At 26.5% G+C, this 17,740-nt stretch overlaps 2 protein-coding genes across 2 annotated transcripts in view; one reads left to right on the top strand and one right to left on the bottom strand.

Moving 5' to 3' along the window:
• LOC100162826 (mitochondrial assembly of ribosomal large subunit protein 1) overlaps positions 1-10,070 on the bottom strand; it is a 16,837-nt gene extending 6,767 nt beyond the window's left edge. The window contains exon 1 of the mRNA XM_001949990.5: positions 9,073-10,070. Coding sequence (XP_001950025.4) covers positions 9,073-9,418 — 346 coding nt within the window. The 5' untranslated portion in view covers positions 9,419-10,070. The remainder of the gene's footprint in view (positions 1-9,072) is intronic.
• On the top strand, positions 9,711-17,585 carry LOC100160801 (GDP-fucose transporter 1). The gene is made up of 6 exons (XM_001949903.4): positions 9,711-10,206; positions 10,306-10,510; positions 12,029-12,167; positions 14,847-14,933; positions 15,753-16,039; positions 16,907-17,585. Exons 1-6 carry the CDS (start codon positions 10,145-10,147, stop codon positions 17,111-17,113), a joined length of 987 nt encoding a protein of 328 aa, XP_001949938.1. The 5' UTR covers positions 9,711-10,144; the 3' UTR covers positions 17,114-17,585.
• The last annotated feature ends 155 nt before the right edge of the window (positions 17,586-17,740 follow it).

Raw genomic sequence — 17,740 nt, 5'->3', positions numbered from 1 at the left:
TATAGTATTATTAATAATTTTCAAATTAATCATATCACAATATCCATTAGGTAACGCGTTATACACCAACAACAAACCATGGTACTATCATAGATATATAATAGTATACTTTAGAAGTTTCAAGTACCCACAAATAATATTATACAATCATTACAATCACAACAAAATATCTAAAATAGTTATTCCAGGTTTTTTAATATGTAATTTCGTCCAAATTTGAACTTAAAATTACTATAAAAATAAACTGTGCTTATGTATTTCTTAGAATTTTTGGTAACAGAATTAAATATTTACGTGGAACCTTGTTTTAAATTTTCAATCCTTAGATGTAAAAGTTGAACATTTTATAAATTTTTAACTACAAAATAATTATTCAATTTTAAATTTGGTAAATTTTGTCAAGATTTTAACTTCAAATGCTTATAAAAAATAATTGTGCCTATGTATTTGTAATATTTTTCAACTGCTATTGTAACAATGTATCAGGAGCCCTGTATTAATTTTTTACACTTTTTGGCCCAATAGATAAAAATGTATTGATATTTATAGAAAAACTAAAAAAATTGAAAACTTACAATGTCTGTAAACAGCTCAAAAAGAGTCAAATTATTTTCAAAATTTTATCGTATATATAAAATGCTAATATAAACATTCAGTGAAATTTTCAAGTTTCTACAGTCATTCGTTTTTTAATTACTACAAAATAAGAAAATCGTAACGTAAGAATTCGAGTAAATACCAAAATGTTGTAAAAATATGAATTTCAAACGCTCATAAAAATTTAATTTGAGTTTCTTATAGACATTTTTTTTTTTATAAAGGTAGATTATCCTATAAGGAATCTTGAATTACATTTTAAAATCTTAGTTCTAAAAAGAAAAATTTTTACGAAATTTAAACTCAAAATAATTAGATAATCTGAGACGGTTTGTCAGTCTAGGTATTAGACATACCTATTATAGGTATACTTTTCTTCTTCTTCTTCTTCTTCTTCTTCTCAGCTTACCGGTCCGTTGAGGACCATTGCTGCCTTCAAGAGGTCTCGCCATCTATCTCTGCTGTACGTCAGCTCAAAGGTTACATTTTGGCATATCGCATTCAAGTCTCTGGTTATCACATCCATCCATCGGGTTCTTGGTCTTCCTAGGGGCCTTGTTTTGTTAATTTTTTCAACAAGCACTTTTTTTATTAGTAGTCCATCTGCTCTCCAAGTGTGTCCAAACCACTCTGGTCGTTTGTTTCTAATAAACGCTAAGATATTTGGTCTTTTGTACAATTTCTGTAATTCATCGTTTGTTCTTCTTTCGTAGGTATTGGTTTCTTGGTTGAAACGTGGTCCATAGATATTACGGAGTACTTTTCTCTCAAATATTATTAATTTCCTTTCATCACCTTTTGTTATGGACCATGTTTCACAAGCATAGGTTACAATTGGGCGCAGGTAGCTATGATATAGAAGAATTTTTGATGTCCTTGAAAGTAATTTTGATTTTAGTATTTTGATTATACTGTAATAACACCTGTTTCCACACATAATTCTTTCATTCACTTCCTGATGCATATTATTCTTATTATTGACATTTACTCCAAGGTATTAAAATTATGTATATGTAAAATTATCTACAGCTTCGAATTTCATGTTACTAATTAAAAGATTGTTTGTATTCTGATTATTTCTTGACATCATCATATACTTGGTTTTATTTTCATTTATACACAGGCCCATTGACTTACTTGTCTTGACCAGTTTCTCGGTTGTTTGAATAATTTCTTCTTTCGTCTTCCCTAATACTACAATATCATCTGCATAAGCTAAAATTACCGACTCCCCAATTATGTCCATGTTCCGTTGTTCGTTTGTATCTCTTACTTTTTTCCAGAGCTAGATTGAATAATGTGGGAGAGAGGGCGTCTCCTTGGCGTAGACCAGATTTTACCTCAAATGTTTCCGAGTTATTTTGTAAGTAGCGTATTTTACAGATTGTCTTCTCATTACACATTTTAACGAGATTTATATACTTCTTTGGTATTCCGAGTAGTTCTAAACCTTTCCATAGTTCCTTTCTGTTTATACTGTCATAAGCTTGTCTGAAGTCGATAAATAATAAATGTAGTTCTTCATTGAATTCATAATATTTTTCCATCACTTGTCTTATCACGAAGATGTGGTCGGTGGTTGACTTACCTTTTCGAAAACCGCATTGGTAACTTCCGATAATGTCTTTGGCGTATATGTTTATTCTTATCTATAGTATTAAAAAAAAATTGACCCATAATAGGTATCAATAATAAATTCCAAATTAATCATATCACAATATCCATTAGGTAACGCGTTATACATCAACAACAAACCATGGTACTATCATAGATATATAATAGTATACTTTAGAAGTTTCAAGTATCCACAAATAATATTATACAATCATTACAATCACAACAAAATAACTAAAATAGTTATTCCAGGTTTTTTAATATGTAATTTCGTCCAAATTTGAAATTAAAATTACTATAAAAATAAACTGTGTTTATGTATTTCTTAGAATTTTTGGCAACAGAATTAAATATTTACGTGGAATCTTGTTTTAAATTTTCAATCCTTAGATATAAAAGTTGAACATTTTATAAATTTTTAACTACAAAATAATTATTCAATTTTAAATTTGATAAATTTTGTCAACATTTTAACTTCAAATGAAATAATTAATTATCAAATAGATTCACTTTCCTATCAGAAAAGGTACTGTTAAAGAAAATCCAAGCACTTTTACTGTCCTAAAAGGTGATGACAGACACAAAAAAAAATTAAAAAAAAAAAAAAACACACATCATTGTAAAATTAATACATTCATCGTTTCACTCAGAATCTAAAAAACACACATCATTGTAAAATCAATACATTCATCGTTCCACTCAGAATCTAAAATAAAAAAAAACACACATCATTGTAAAATCAATACATTCATCATTCCACTCAGAATCTAAAAAAATGTCAACCGGAAAGTCAAATAAAATTTTTATGAGCGTTTGAAGATCAAACTTTTACGTAATTGAAATTGTGAAATGTGAATATTCACTTGATTTTTTATGGAGCGATCGATTGTCGAAACTACCTTATTTTGTTGTAATTCAAAAGCGAATAACTGTGGATACTTGAAATATACATCAAATTATTTTATAATTTTCAATACTTGATAACATTTTCAAAATATTTTTACTTGTTTTAAAATTTAAGCTATTTAAATACATTTTTAATTTTAAATTTGTTTAGTTTTTTTTTTCTATAAAGGTCAATAAAATTTTATTCATTGGGTTAAAAAGCTTGACAAATAAATTAGGACAATGCTCCTCACACGTTACAATACCAGTTTAAAAATATTAAAAATACGTAGTCACCATTTTTTATAAGCATTTTAAGTTCAAATTTTGACAATATTTGTCAAATTAACAATTTGGAAATTATTTTGTAGTAAAAATCTTATAAAATTTTCAATTTTCATGGCTAAGGGTTGAAAATTTAAAACAAGTTCGCCGTAAGTAGTTCATTTTATAACCAAATTGTTGTTCATAAATAAAAGAGGTTTTTTTTATAGACATTTGGACTTCATTAGTTATTTAAACGAAGAATAACGATTTTGCAGTAATTTAAAAATATTATTCCTGGCCTCTTGGTACCTACTTGAAACTTTAGAAATATATTTATAAATTTTATACACAAAATGAAATTTTAAAATGCAATTTTTTCGGCAAAATTTAATTTAACCTAATGTAGTAGGTACTATTGCCTAATAATAAAATTAATTATTTTAATCAAAATAATATCATAAAATATACATAGGTAGTAATATTATAAGCTGACAGACAGTCATCGCTCATAAATATTTTTCGTTTACAAAGACTTTATATCATTGAATTCAAATTTAACACCATCCATTACATAGACCCACTTGTAACCTACTGTACAGCAGAGCGACATCCACTTGTCCACCTTTTTAAAGTTAAGTGTACGGTTAAATGGACTCTAACTTCTCTAGACACCTAATGTAGGTACAGCAGAGTGTTACAAACTTGCACACAATTTTTCATTTTATTACAATTTTGTTGAATTTACTCATTGAATCAATCATTTATAACGAAACATTGTTATTTTTAAGTACAATTTTTGGTATTTTTTAGTGCAATACTGCAATCAATTTTACTAGTAATCATTTATTACTACAACATCCGTGCCCTAATTATAATATATAATTCATTAATAGGTACTTAAATGATGAAACTTTAAGGAACAATATCTAGGATACCCCATAGGCTTTTATTGATATTTTAATTTTAAAGCAAATCATGCGCTTTTTAAAATTGTAATATCTTATATAAATTATAGTTTATTTTTTAATTAAAATAGCAAAAAAGCCTATAATTAGGCACCCTAATTAATATTCTTACTTATAAGTTTAATAATATGTCAATCAATTCATTCTAATATTAAAACTAAGAACACACAATTAGATACATTTGATATGTTACAGAATATGGGATAGAGTGAGAAAACAAATAGTGTTCTGACATCGTCTTAGGTAATTTAAGTAGATGGAGAAAATTGTAAAAATTTGTATATCTTATGAAAATAAATCATTATTATTCATTATTTATTACTCATTACTAAATACCTACTAATTATACAAAATGTACATAAGTTACACTACACTTAAATTATGTTTATCCTAGACCTAGGTAGTTATGTTGAAAAAATACATTGTAGTTTACAAATTGTACCGTTCGAATAAGAAACTGGTGAATTATACTGGTAGCCTATACTGGTATTATAAGCAACAGTTTGTGTAGGTACATATCATTATCAAAATAATATTTATTTTAAGTTGATAACAATCCCCTATATCAATATCAATAATTATATATTTACAGTATGTTGCAAGGAGGATTGATTGATCAATCTACCTAAGTATGTTGTTTAAACAGCTTTTTTTTTTTATAGACACTCGTAATATTATTTGAATACTGATTTGCTGTTGTCCCACCACATAATAGTATTTATATAATATTATGATAGAATACCTGTCAAAAACTTTTGTAATACCTATCCAGTGCCGTAACTAAACCAATTAAGAAGCTTGTGCAAAATTGAAGTTTGAGACCTTTTTTTTAACCATTACTATTATATTGAAGGTTTGTTTATATTCGTACAAGTTACAATTTATTATATATTATACTATATTATTTTTTAGTTTTACAATTATGAATTACTGTAAAGTATAAAGTAAGTAGTTCTATTAGTAAACACAAACAACAAAAATTAATATTTACTCCTAGGCATTTGAATAGCAACTATAGTAGTTTAATATGGACTTGCAGACTGGATGATGCAGCAAAATGAAAAATTATTTGAACAAAAACTTAAAAATACAAAGTAATTCAAATAAATATTACTATATACTAAGTAGATGCTGTTGCAGCAGAATGTAATTTAATTTTAACATACATTTATCTTTCTAGGTATTGAGGTTAACGAGAATATCAAAATCAACCAACAACAAATTAACTATATTAGAATTATAATTTATAAACTACAGATATTAAGAGGACGCAACACCCGCATGCGTTGTCTCTGACTTACAAATAAACAACACGGCAAAAACTGTTTTGCGCAGGAATGAACGGAGAAGGCCACAGTCATAACTCATAACTAAGAAACAATATTTTCACCACATAAAAAAGAGAACATTGCCTGTGCAACATTGTTTTTATTTTTTTGATACCACTTATATGAAAAAAGTTCTTACTGTTTCAAAAACCATTATTATTTGTGTTTCTGCTACGTTGTGCATTTGTAAGACGGAGACAACGGATGCGGGTATAACGTCCTCTAAATATATTATACATACAAATATTAAATATAATTAAAATTTTAATTTTAATTATAATTATCTATTTTATTTAATATAGTTACAGTTTCCATACTACATAAATACCTATGTGGCTATGTTGTACTTCTATAATTTTAGAGTAATAACTAATAAAATCTGACACGAAATAAAAATATGAATTTTATCGGCATCATATGATTTACATTTTATGTGTTATGCCTACACCAGCTTTATAATTTTAACTTTTTATGTTTAAACTTTGTGTATATCTGTATGTTTTTATGTTTTTGATTTTAAAATTTTCTTTTCTCGCTAGGTACCCATCACTATTCATTTGTGTAACTCATTAATTTATTTAATTACATACGAGAATTATGCAATAGTATTCTAATATAGTATTCTAAAGTTAGACATAAAAATTAACAGTGAATATAGGAAAGAGTATTAAAAAAAACTATTATAATATTTAGAAAATAATACATACAAAACTGTTTACTTTACGAATTATAATTTAATTATGTAAAAATAGAGAAAGAGGGGTGGGGTCTGAGTTATTTTTAGAAGATATTTTTATATTCCTTTACATTATAATATATGATAGATGAAAATACTAGAGTAAATATAGGCAGGGGCGGATAAGCCTATCGAAATTATCCCAATGGGCCATATTATTATATTGTAGTTAAAATAAGCATAACATATTAAAAAATCAAATATGAAGGTATTATTTTGGTTCTTATTAGTACATTTGTACTATTACCGTCTGAAATTGGAAATTTTTAGCAAGCTATAATGTTTTATGAAAAATTATAACATATTAAAGAGGTCCCCTATAAAACATATTTTGAGTGACACTATAATATTATAATCATACTTGTCAAGAGCTCAGGGTCTCTTAATACCCTTAATATTATACTCATAGCAAGGGCCTATGTGAAATGTACATTCTGCATATTCAATACCAATCTATGATATATAATATTATATTCTTTTGACTGAGTAAATTTATATCATCTTGTTACAGGAACGCCATCGCCATATCCACAAGTGTAGTCGAGGTCTTACAAACATTCAACATTGCAAATTTGCATTTAGCAGAATCAACTTTGTTTTTAATATTAAGGTGAATTGATCAATAATTGAAGTATCTTGTAGGCCTTCATTATTAATTTAATTTTAAATTATGTTATAAGTAATAACATAATTTAAAAGTGTTACTTCAATTATTTTATTTAAAATTAAATTATGTTATAAGTAATTACAAAGTACCTCCTAACTCAAAAATAAAACAATTTTAAAATGTTTGTAACTAGCTTTAAATTTAAACGGCAATAAAAACCTATAAGGAGCCCTACATAATATTCTTACTTTTAAATTTTATAATAATTGGTACTGACTCTAATATTCAAGTTGAAAACACTAAATTGGTTCTACTGAACTCAAATTTGCTATATTTTACATTTGTAGAGCTGAGTACACACTAGAGCACGCACAGACCGAGCATGTGTACTCATGTTGTGCGTCGTATGACTCGTATGTGCTCAGTATGGACATTATCGAATACAACGAACGCTGATTTGTTTGGCTCCCTTTCGCTGTGTGTCAAAAACGCTCGTACTTGCTCGACATACCATTTACACTGTATAACAATCAATATTAGGACACATAAGATGGACCCAATATACAAGGTGTAACAGAAAGACTTGACAAAAAAATGATGCTACTAAAACATATGAAAAAAATTGTTAAAATTATATGATTAGTAAATAATTTAAGAAATATACTCATGTCAACAAATTCCCGAAAAAAATATTTTGAATAAAGTTATTACGTTCCAAATTCATTTAATCAAAAAAATATTGATATTTTAAAAAATTCTAAAAAATAAATTACTTGACTTAAATAAATATTTTTACCATCAAAATTGTTCTTATAATCAGATTCACAAATTGGCTATTTTGAATATATCCAAAAAAATATAATCAAATTTTAATCTTTTTTATTTTCAGTTAAAAAATAAAAAAAAATTTTTTGTATAATATATGTGTAATACAGGTGATTATAAATTATACAAAACTCACTATAAAAATTTTAAATATTGATTAGAACATAAGTTATTCCAAAAGTCAGTTCTATCCTCGGTTCTATCTGTTGAACCCTGTATATTGTATCTTCTTAATGCAATTTCTTTTCTTTTCCAGTATGATTTGTGGTTTAGTTTTTTACTCAATTATTGAAATTTTAAATTGCCCAATTTCCTAATACAATTTACCTAATAGATTTTTAACATTTTAAAATAATCCTAATGTGATAAAATCACTTTGAAAAATTAGTGGTGAGATTAATTTAGGAATTTCCAATATTAAATGGTAGTAGGTATAATGAGAAATGTTAAAATATACCAATATTTTGTATTTTTTTTTTGTTTCGTTGTATCAGTTATTGTATTATACAATAGTTAACATAATGAAGTGGAAAGGAGATAAATTGCTCACCTGTCTAAGCAGAATCCAGTATTTATATGTTTATCCAATGAACTTTAAACTTCCTAAATGTAAGACTCTATGGATCTTATATTATAACATTATGTTGACTTGTAAATTTAATAAGTATTAAGGTACTAGTGTCTAGTGGATACCGGAATATCAGCTTAACCTCAGGAACTTGAATAGTATCGATAAGGGTTATTGTGACTAATTATTATAATCTCTAGTCATAATTAGTAAATAGTAGTGTTTTAATTGAACACTATTGTCTCGACTGTTGCTTAATGTCTTATCTACAAATATTATTATGTTTAAAATTATTGCCAACTAATATTACAGACAACATTATATATATCCACAATAGGTTTAGTTGTAATACTGTAATATAATATTGTTTTTTAAAGTTAAAAAAATGTATTAAAAAAAGGTTAGGTTATTCTCGAGGAAAATCTAAAATAAATAGATATTAACTTTAAATTTAAAGTTAATACCAAATTTTAACATTATAGCATACCTTACTCATAAAAGCTCACATAAAACTGTTAAAAATAAAATAATCAATTTTTATTTAAGACATAATACATTAATATAGCAGTTTTAAAACTGTCAGCGGTGTGACAAATGCTCCCTAAAGTGTAACATCCAAGGCCAAAACCGTTACAGTTTCAGGTCGATATATTTGGAGGTTTTTTCGGATATTTACTCACGTGACATATCGAAACCAGCAAATTGATCGATTTCGTCAAAATCTGAACGGGTATCGTCAACGGACAACTGCGAGTCAAGCAAAGCACGTTCTTCTTCCACATCCAAGATCACCGAAGAGTCGTCATCTTTGAATACTTTGTAGTTCCCGGGCTTTACGAACCCATCGTCGTCATCGTCACCTCTGCCTCCATCGCGACCACCACCAATGGTGCTGCCGTGGTCGCCATAACTCCGTCGTATTAAAGTGGTCCCGCACGTCGGCAGACGCGATTGCAATAGAGAACAGCGGCCAGCCGCCACCAGGCATTTGAACAAGTCCCTACCAGTTTTTAACGACAACATCATAGAGGACTTTTTCACACCATTTGCACAAGATCCGCACGGCGCACCTGCGTTTTGTCAAAAAAAGTTCCTCAAAATGAAAACAATTCAGAACACTGGAATTTCAGAATTAGGTAGTTCTTTTTCGTATTTTCATTTTTGCAATGTTATCAAGACAGTAGATCGACTCGCGGGTGCTCGAACCGGTGATAACAATATCATTACATAAAATTTGTTTTATCTATATTGTGATCCGTGGTATACCATGCTTATCACGAGTATCAAAAAGTTTCTTATCTCTGTCGGAATATCGACGTTTATAGTTGTAATTAATAATTAATGTAATGATTATTATGATTTAATTACTATTTAATTATTGTTATTATTGATTATAGACGTGTGCACTGTAATAACCACAATAATATAATATTGTTCACGGACAGACGGTTGACAACCGTTTTGCGCTAAACCATGTCGTCGTTATTTCGACAGACATAATTTTTCGTTTTTAGCAAAATGATTTTCTGTTTGAATTTTGGTACACGTTCAATACCGTGATATCGGTTTTTGGTCAAATACGTATGCATTTTTTTTGTGTAATTAGAAGAGGATAAAAAATAGTCACGTTTAACGATGTAGTTTAACAGTTTTACTCGTTGTATGTCATTACCAAAATTTTACGAGACTCTGAACGCATACCCTCGAGAGTCTCCTCACCAGTTACCATTCACTTAACATTACATTTTTGAGATGAAGCTCGATACTTTATCATTGAAATATATCCAAATATTTTTTGTTGTCGTTATTTATTGGTAAGCAGTTACGAACCATTCATAAATTTTAAATATTTTCTCACTACATTATACTAACCTACCTATATTATGTCTAAGTGTTTGATTGTTATTTTACAGGGTGATTTCTATTCTGACAGTATTTGTAAATAAGACTTTATTGAGTATTGACAAGCTAGATGTTGATGCTCCTATATTCATTGCATGGTTCCAGTGTTTGGTTTCAGCAATAATTTGTTTCACCTTAAGTCGTTTGTCTAAGATGTTTCCAACAGTTGTACAGTTTCCTGAGGGAAATCCGTTTAATACAGCCACTGTTAGAAAAGTAAGTTACTTAATACTGATGAAGTGTTAAATTAAATATATAACTAATGCTTCTGTGTTACTTTATATTGATTAGACCAGTAATTTTAATATTGCAAGGTCCTTAAATCTAATACTACTTGTGTATTACCCTTATGTCCAGAACGAAAATTATAGTAGTTAGATATTTCTATTAATGCAAGTTTGCTGAAAATATATAATGGTCTTATTCTACATTTTTACTTAATAGTACTATAAAATATATTTCTATTTCTATTTAAAATTCAAAGGTACTTTGATTCCTTTGTAACTATAGGTAACTTAATTTAATTACTATAATTTAGTAACTCCCTTAATTTGGAACTTGTTAAAAGTTAATTTTATATATCTTTTCTATTGTTTTAATCATTACTAAAATAAACTAACTATGGTTGATTTCAAAATACTTATAATCTATCTATATTATACCGACAACTGAGCAACCAGAGGATTTAAATAAAATACTCAATAATTTGGAATTTATTATTACCTCACTATTAGATTTATTGTCCAAAGTCTTAGAAAATGTATGTTTAATTCTAACTAGACATTCCTTAATTGCATAACGTCCACGTATTATATTTCATTTCATTATCTACCTACATTATTTAATTTTACCATAAAACACCTGTCAATAAATTATAACTAGGACTTGGAACTATTAATGCACTTAAAAAGTACTAAAATATAAGCCTGCACTTATGCGCTTAAAAAAGTACAAATATAAATATTTTTTCTTAACTCAACTTTTTCATAAATACAAAATTTTTCTAAATTATACATAATAACAGTACAAATATTTTATTAACTAAGCATAATTGCCAAGTATAAATATAAGATAAAATAAAATATATAAATGACTTGAAAAATGTTTTTGAAATAAAATTAATTTTCTTTTAAAATGTTTCCATTAAATTATATACCTGTAAAGCTAGAGCATAAATAAAAATTAGAGAAAACTTGGAATTTGAGAATCATGATGCAGTATAATACCTAATGAAAACTCAAAATAAATATATATTTTTTTTTTATTGCAACATTTTACTATCAATTTATTATTAATTATTCTTTAAGAAATGGTAAAATTGTAATTAAAATTAGTCACTAAATATGCAAAAATATGCACTATAAACTTTAAATGTGTCTTACGTGTTGTGAAAATCATTTCAAGCTTACAAGCAATAATTTGAATAGCCCAATAAAAACAAATGCGACAACTTCCGAGCCCTAATTATAACTATTGATATATTTTTAACCATATAGGTTTTTAATTTAATTAAAATTTTTTTTTTGTAAACAACTTATATTTAATATTGTTCATTTATGTTTCTTGTTAATACCTAGTTGTCAAAACTAATTGTTATTTAAAGTTAAAAATAAATAAACCTATGCTTATAATTTTACCATGACTTAAATTAAAGGTATTTCTCTAAATATAACCTTGTATGAATTTTATTATACTTAATAAATATTAAAATATGTCTTTAATTTTAAATTTTAGGTATTGCCATTATCAATATTATATATTTTAATGATATCTACAAATAACTATTGTCTAAAGTTTGTGGATGTTACATTTTATTATGTGGGACGATCACTCACAACGGTATTCAACGTCATACTTTCCTACTTAATATTAGGTAAATATTTTTATTTTATTTTGTAATAGATGTAATTGTATTAGTACAGATATAGTGTATACAGTATTAAGTATTTTGTGTATTATCAATCTGGTGTTACTAGATTCCTGTCTTTTACAACAATTATTAAATATTATGGAATACATTCAGGCGGCCAAAAAAAGACAGCTAGCCTCAAGTTGGATCACATTGTATTAGATTATATATTTGGAGCCTATAAATTATGATTATAAAGAAATGGAAGTACAATTTAATATACTTTATACAATTTGTAATAGCATTTAAAAAAAGGTGGGCAAGTGGATGTCGCTCTGCTGTATAGTAGGGTACAAATGGGTCACTGTATAATGGTTGGTATTAAATTTGAATTCAATGATATAATATCATTGTATAAGAAAAACGATTCTGAGTGGAGACGGTATGTCAGTCTAGTTAAAAGACATATTATATACTTAACTAAGATATTAAAAAAAAATTGACCTATAATAGGTATCAATAATAAATTCCAAATTAATCATATCACAATATCCATTAGGTACTTATAACGTGTTATACATAAAAACAAACCGTGATACTGTCATAGATATATAATAGTATACTTTAGAAGTTTCAAGTACCCACGAATAATATAAACAATCACGATAAAATAACAAAAATAGTTATTCTAGGTTTTTTAATACGTAATTTCGTCCAAATTTGAACTTAAAATGACTATAAAAATAAACTGTGCTTATGTATTTCTTAGATTTTTTGTAACAGAATTAACTACTTACGTGGAATTGTGTTTTAAATTTTGAATCCTTACATATAAAAGTTGAACATTTTATACATTTTCAACTTCAAAATAATTATTCAATTTTAAATTTGATAAATTTTTTCAAAATTTGATCTTTAAATGCTTATAAAAAAAAATTGTGCCTATATAGATTTAATATTTTTCAATTTCTATTGTAACAATATATCAGGAGCCTTGTATTAAATTTTTACACTTTTTGGACACACAGATTTAACTTTATTGATATTCATAAAAAATAAGACAAAAAAATTGAAATGTGAAATTGTCCGTAAGCTGCTCAAAACAAGTTAAAATATTTTGAAAATTGTATCAAGTAGAAGAATTGATAAAATAAACATTCAGGGAATTTTCTTGTATCTACAGTTATTCGTTTTTGAATTACAACAAAATAAGAAAATCACTAGACGAGAAATCGAATGAATATCCAATGTTGTAAAAATTTGAATTTCAAACGCTCATAAAAATTTAATTTGACTTGCAGATAGACATTTCTTTTTTTACAAAGGTAGATCCTATAAGGAATCTTGTATTACTTTTTAAAATCTTAGATTTCAAAAGAAAAATGTTGATGAATTCTTAACTCAAAATAGTTCTCTAATTTTCGTAATTTTTCCATATTTTGTCTATTTTTAAACTTTAAATGCTAATAAAAAAAACTGTGACTAAGGATTTTTAATATTTTTTAAATGTCATTGTAACAATATAGTCGGAGCCTTGTATTAAATGTTCAACTATTTTTACCCAACAAATGAAGTTTTATTGACATTCGAAAAAAAAAAACTTATAAAATAGGAAACTGAAAATGTCCCTAAACAGTTCAAAATAAATAAAAATATTTTGAAAATTTTATCGTGTATAGAAAATTCAAATATAAAACACCAGTGAAAATTTCATGTATCTAAGGCAGCGTTTTTTAAACTTTTTTATCCGTGGAACCCTTTTTTATGTCCACTTTTATCGTGGAACCCTTACTTTTTTTTTTAGCTTTTAACAGTAAGTTATTATAGCTTGACAACTAGAACCCATACTTTGTTTCAATAGTTTTAATGTGTCATTTTATGAAAGGATTTGCAATAAAAATTATAATAATTTCGTTTAATAATAATGTGTACACAATATTCTGTATTTAATTCAAAAAATGTTTTAAATAACAGACAATAACAGGACTTCTAAATTTTAATTTTAATGAGATGAGTGAAATTACATTTTATTATTACAAATATTCTTAATATTGGACTTTATTGATGAATGTTGTATTCTCATATTAGGTTCGGCATCAAGTCTGTTGTGGTCACTTTAGTTTAGCGGAACCCTGAAGTGATCTCTGCGGAACTCTGGGGTTCCGCGGAACACAGTTTAAGAAACGCTGATCTAAGATCATTTGTTTTAAAGTTACGCCAAAAACCAAAGTCGATTTTGCGTAAAAATGTCCGTTTTTCCTTAATTTTTCTTTTGTTTTTCACGGCGCTTTTGAAAATTTCTGGGAATTTTGACCTCCCCAATGCACCAACAATATTCACATTCCCATCGAACAAGATACTGAAGTTGAAAATCAAACCATTATTTCGACTACTTATCGTGTATATAGACACAAAAAAAAAATAAATAAAAAAAAAACACACACATCATCGTAACATCAATACATTCATCGCTCCACTCAGAATCTAAAATAAGTTTTTTTATATTTGGGAAAAGTTAACATAATAAGTTTCATAATTCATATAATTATTCTTAATATTTAATATTGATCACATAAAATAAATGTATTCATTCATTCATCACTATAATAGTCCATGATGATAGTTTAAGAACAATTTAACAATATTTATTTGCCTTTTAATATTCACTATTTTGTTTTATAAGAGTATTCTTTTGATTTTTAGGTCAAACTACTTCAATTAGCTGTCTCCTTTGTTGTTTTGCTGTAGTGTGTGGATTTTTTTTGGGAGTAGATCAAGAAAATCTTTCAGGTATTGTTATAAATTATATAAATTATTGCTCAATTAATGTAACACATCATTGAATCCATTTATATTTGTCAAATTTTATTTTGGTTGATTAATTAAAATAATCGAATATGTCTTTAAAATATTATGAATTAGGTGTACAAGTGTTCTCATACAACATGCATTACATGAATTTATTTCTTAGTCATGTAAAATCCAAATTCTAATTTCACAACCAATTTTTAAAATATTATTTTGTTGCAAATTAATTTATCTTGAACAAAAAAAAAAGATTTTCTTATAGTTGCTGTGTTGTTGCTGCTGACAAGCAGTGTGCTATTTAAAAGATCCTTGCTAGTTTAGTATAGTACTTGACACAAGTACATACCAAACTTAGGAATTATCCATAAAAATTATTGTATTGCATAATTTAACATGTTATATAAACATTAGTATTATACACTGTTGTCTTCAGCATAAAAAAACTCTACAATACCAAATTAAGTATACTGATTTATATTTCACCTTATCTTTTTATGTGTCATTTGAAATTACAGTTTTTATTTACTGCCCATAGTCATGATATTTAAATAATAGAACAACATATTTATTGTCATTAATAATGAAAAATTAAATTTGTATACTAACTTAAAAAAGCTACATATTGTCATAGCTTATCATAATGATTAATAACATGCATATATTGAAGCAATAATAAATTATTATTTTTAAAAATTCAAGAAATAAAAGAAGTGATATATTATTTTTATTTAGTAATATTAAAAAAGAAATGATAATATTTTTAGTATGACTGATTTATTCTTAATAATATATTTTTTACAGGTTCATTTTCGTTGGTTGGAACAGTATTCGGAGTGTTAAGTTCATTTTCTTTGGCATACTACTCTATTCAAATTAAAAAAGTTCTACCCGATGTCAATAACCAAATTTGGCTGCTTTCTTACTTCAATAATGTATACGCTACTATATTATTCATTCCACTTTTAGCGCTTGAAGCTAAGGAATTGAGTAATTACAGTAAACTGACTGAATATAAATTTCTATTACTTATGATAATCGGTGGTGTGTGTGGACTATCAATTGGTTATATAACAGTACTCCAAGTTCAAGTAAGTTCATTATACATTTAATAATTAGCCTATCTACCCGTACTTAAAATAAATAAATAAAAATATTAATACATTTGTTCCAGATCATATTTGTATACACAAAACATGACTTGTACAAGTATTTATTAATATTTATAGGTAACTCAGAGGGAAAATCAGTTATTATTTATTTTATTGTATTACTGTCTGAGCTACAGTGCATTAAAAAATAATTTGCAGATGACTCCAATTGGTGTCATCTGCAGTGAACATGTTAAGTTGTAATATTTATTTAATGTTGAATGTTGAAGAAGAATGTATTAATATGAAATTAATTAGTTAGTTGGTACATAGATTAAATAATACTATGGATTAGTGTTATGGATTAACACTAACGTCAATGCAATCATTTATCGGCAATTATTTTGATTTGAATTTGACTCACTAGTGGAGCATGTTGGCAGAAGACAAGTAGATACTTATTTCCTACCTTCTCCTGTCACAATGCACCACTTTTGAGTCAAATTCAAACTAAAACAATGAGCAATAAATTATTGCATTGGCGTTGCCTATCTATAATGTTATTTAATCTATGGTTAGTAAAATTAATTTTATTTTGACAACATATTTTATTCTCAGTAGTTACAATAGCAGTGATTGTCCTATATTACTGTTCAGTATAATATTGTTTTATACCTTAGAAATTACAATAACCACTGTAATAGTCCCTATAGTATTTTCTATTTTATGTGTGTGGGTAGCCTTCCTCATGAGTTATAAACGTATTACTTAATACATTTTAATAAACAATATTGTTATTATTATTATTATATGATAATAATAAAACGTATATCTTGATATAACTATAAAATTTTAATTTAATTTCAGGTAACATCACCATTAACTCATAATATATCTGGTACGGCAAAATCTTGTTTCCAAACAGTATTAGCTTCATTCTGGTATAATCAGTGGAAATCTTCCATGTGGTGGTTTTCAAATTTTGTTGTATTGGGAGGAAGTGCCGCATATACTATTGTAAAGAATAGAGAAATGGAAAAAAAATATCGACCTATAGCGTACAGTCGTTGTTAGTTTTAATTATTTAATTTATTTTTTTACTACTTATATAAGTTAAGATTTGACCATTTTTTTTTTTTTTTGTAAATTATTTTTTTTATTCTTATTTGTACGAGTAATAAGAGTAATAAGATCTTACCTAATCCAAAATGAGGTTTCAGCTACCTGCAGCACTCAAAACAATTTGGTGTAGCTGCAAAAAGCTTTTTTTATATAAACATATACTTAATCTATAACGGGAACATTATTCTTATTATTCTCATTGTCTTTGTCGAGGTGAAACCAGTATTTCTTAAATTATTTTTTCTTTACGCACAATATTGTTACATTCGTAGATGTTATACTTTTATGTTTCCCTTGATAAAATTTATATATACATTTTAACTCTTGATTCTAAAAAAAAGTTGCCTACCTGTATAAATGTATTATACATTTAAAACCAATTTTTTTTTTTCTCTCTAAATAAATCACTGCTATATTGAGGTTATTGCGAAGAATTGTAATATTATAAAGTGTGCATTAAAACAAGAAACTTCTAAATGTAATAAATTTAATTATAAAAATGTTTTAAATAATTATTAAACATGACAAATTATGCTACTTGTTAGACAATTCAACTGATCCTAAATATTATAATTTGCA

The sequence above is a fragment of the Acyrthosiphon pisum genome, chromosome X (assembly GCF_005508785.2).
Source record: "Acyrthosiphon pisum isolate AL4f chromosome X, pea_aphid_22Mar2018_4r6ur, whole genome shotgun sequence".
Taxonomy (NCBI): Eukaryota; Metazoa; Arthropoda; class Insecta; order Hemiptera; family Aphididae; genus Acyrthosiphon; species Acyrthosiphon pisum.
This window is presented reverse-complemented; position numbering and strand designations above follow the sequence as displayed.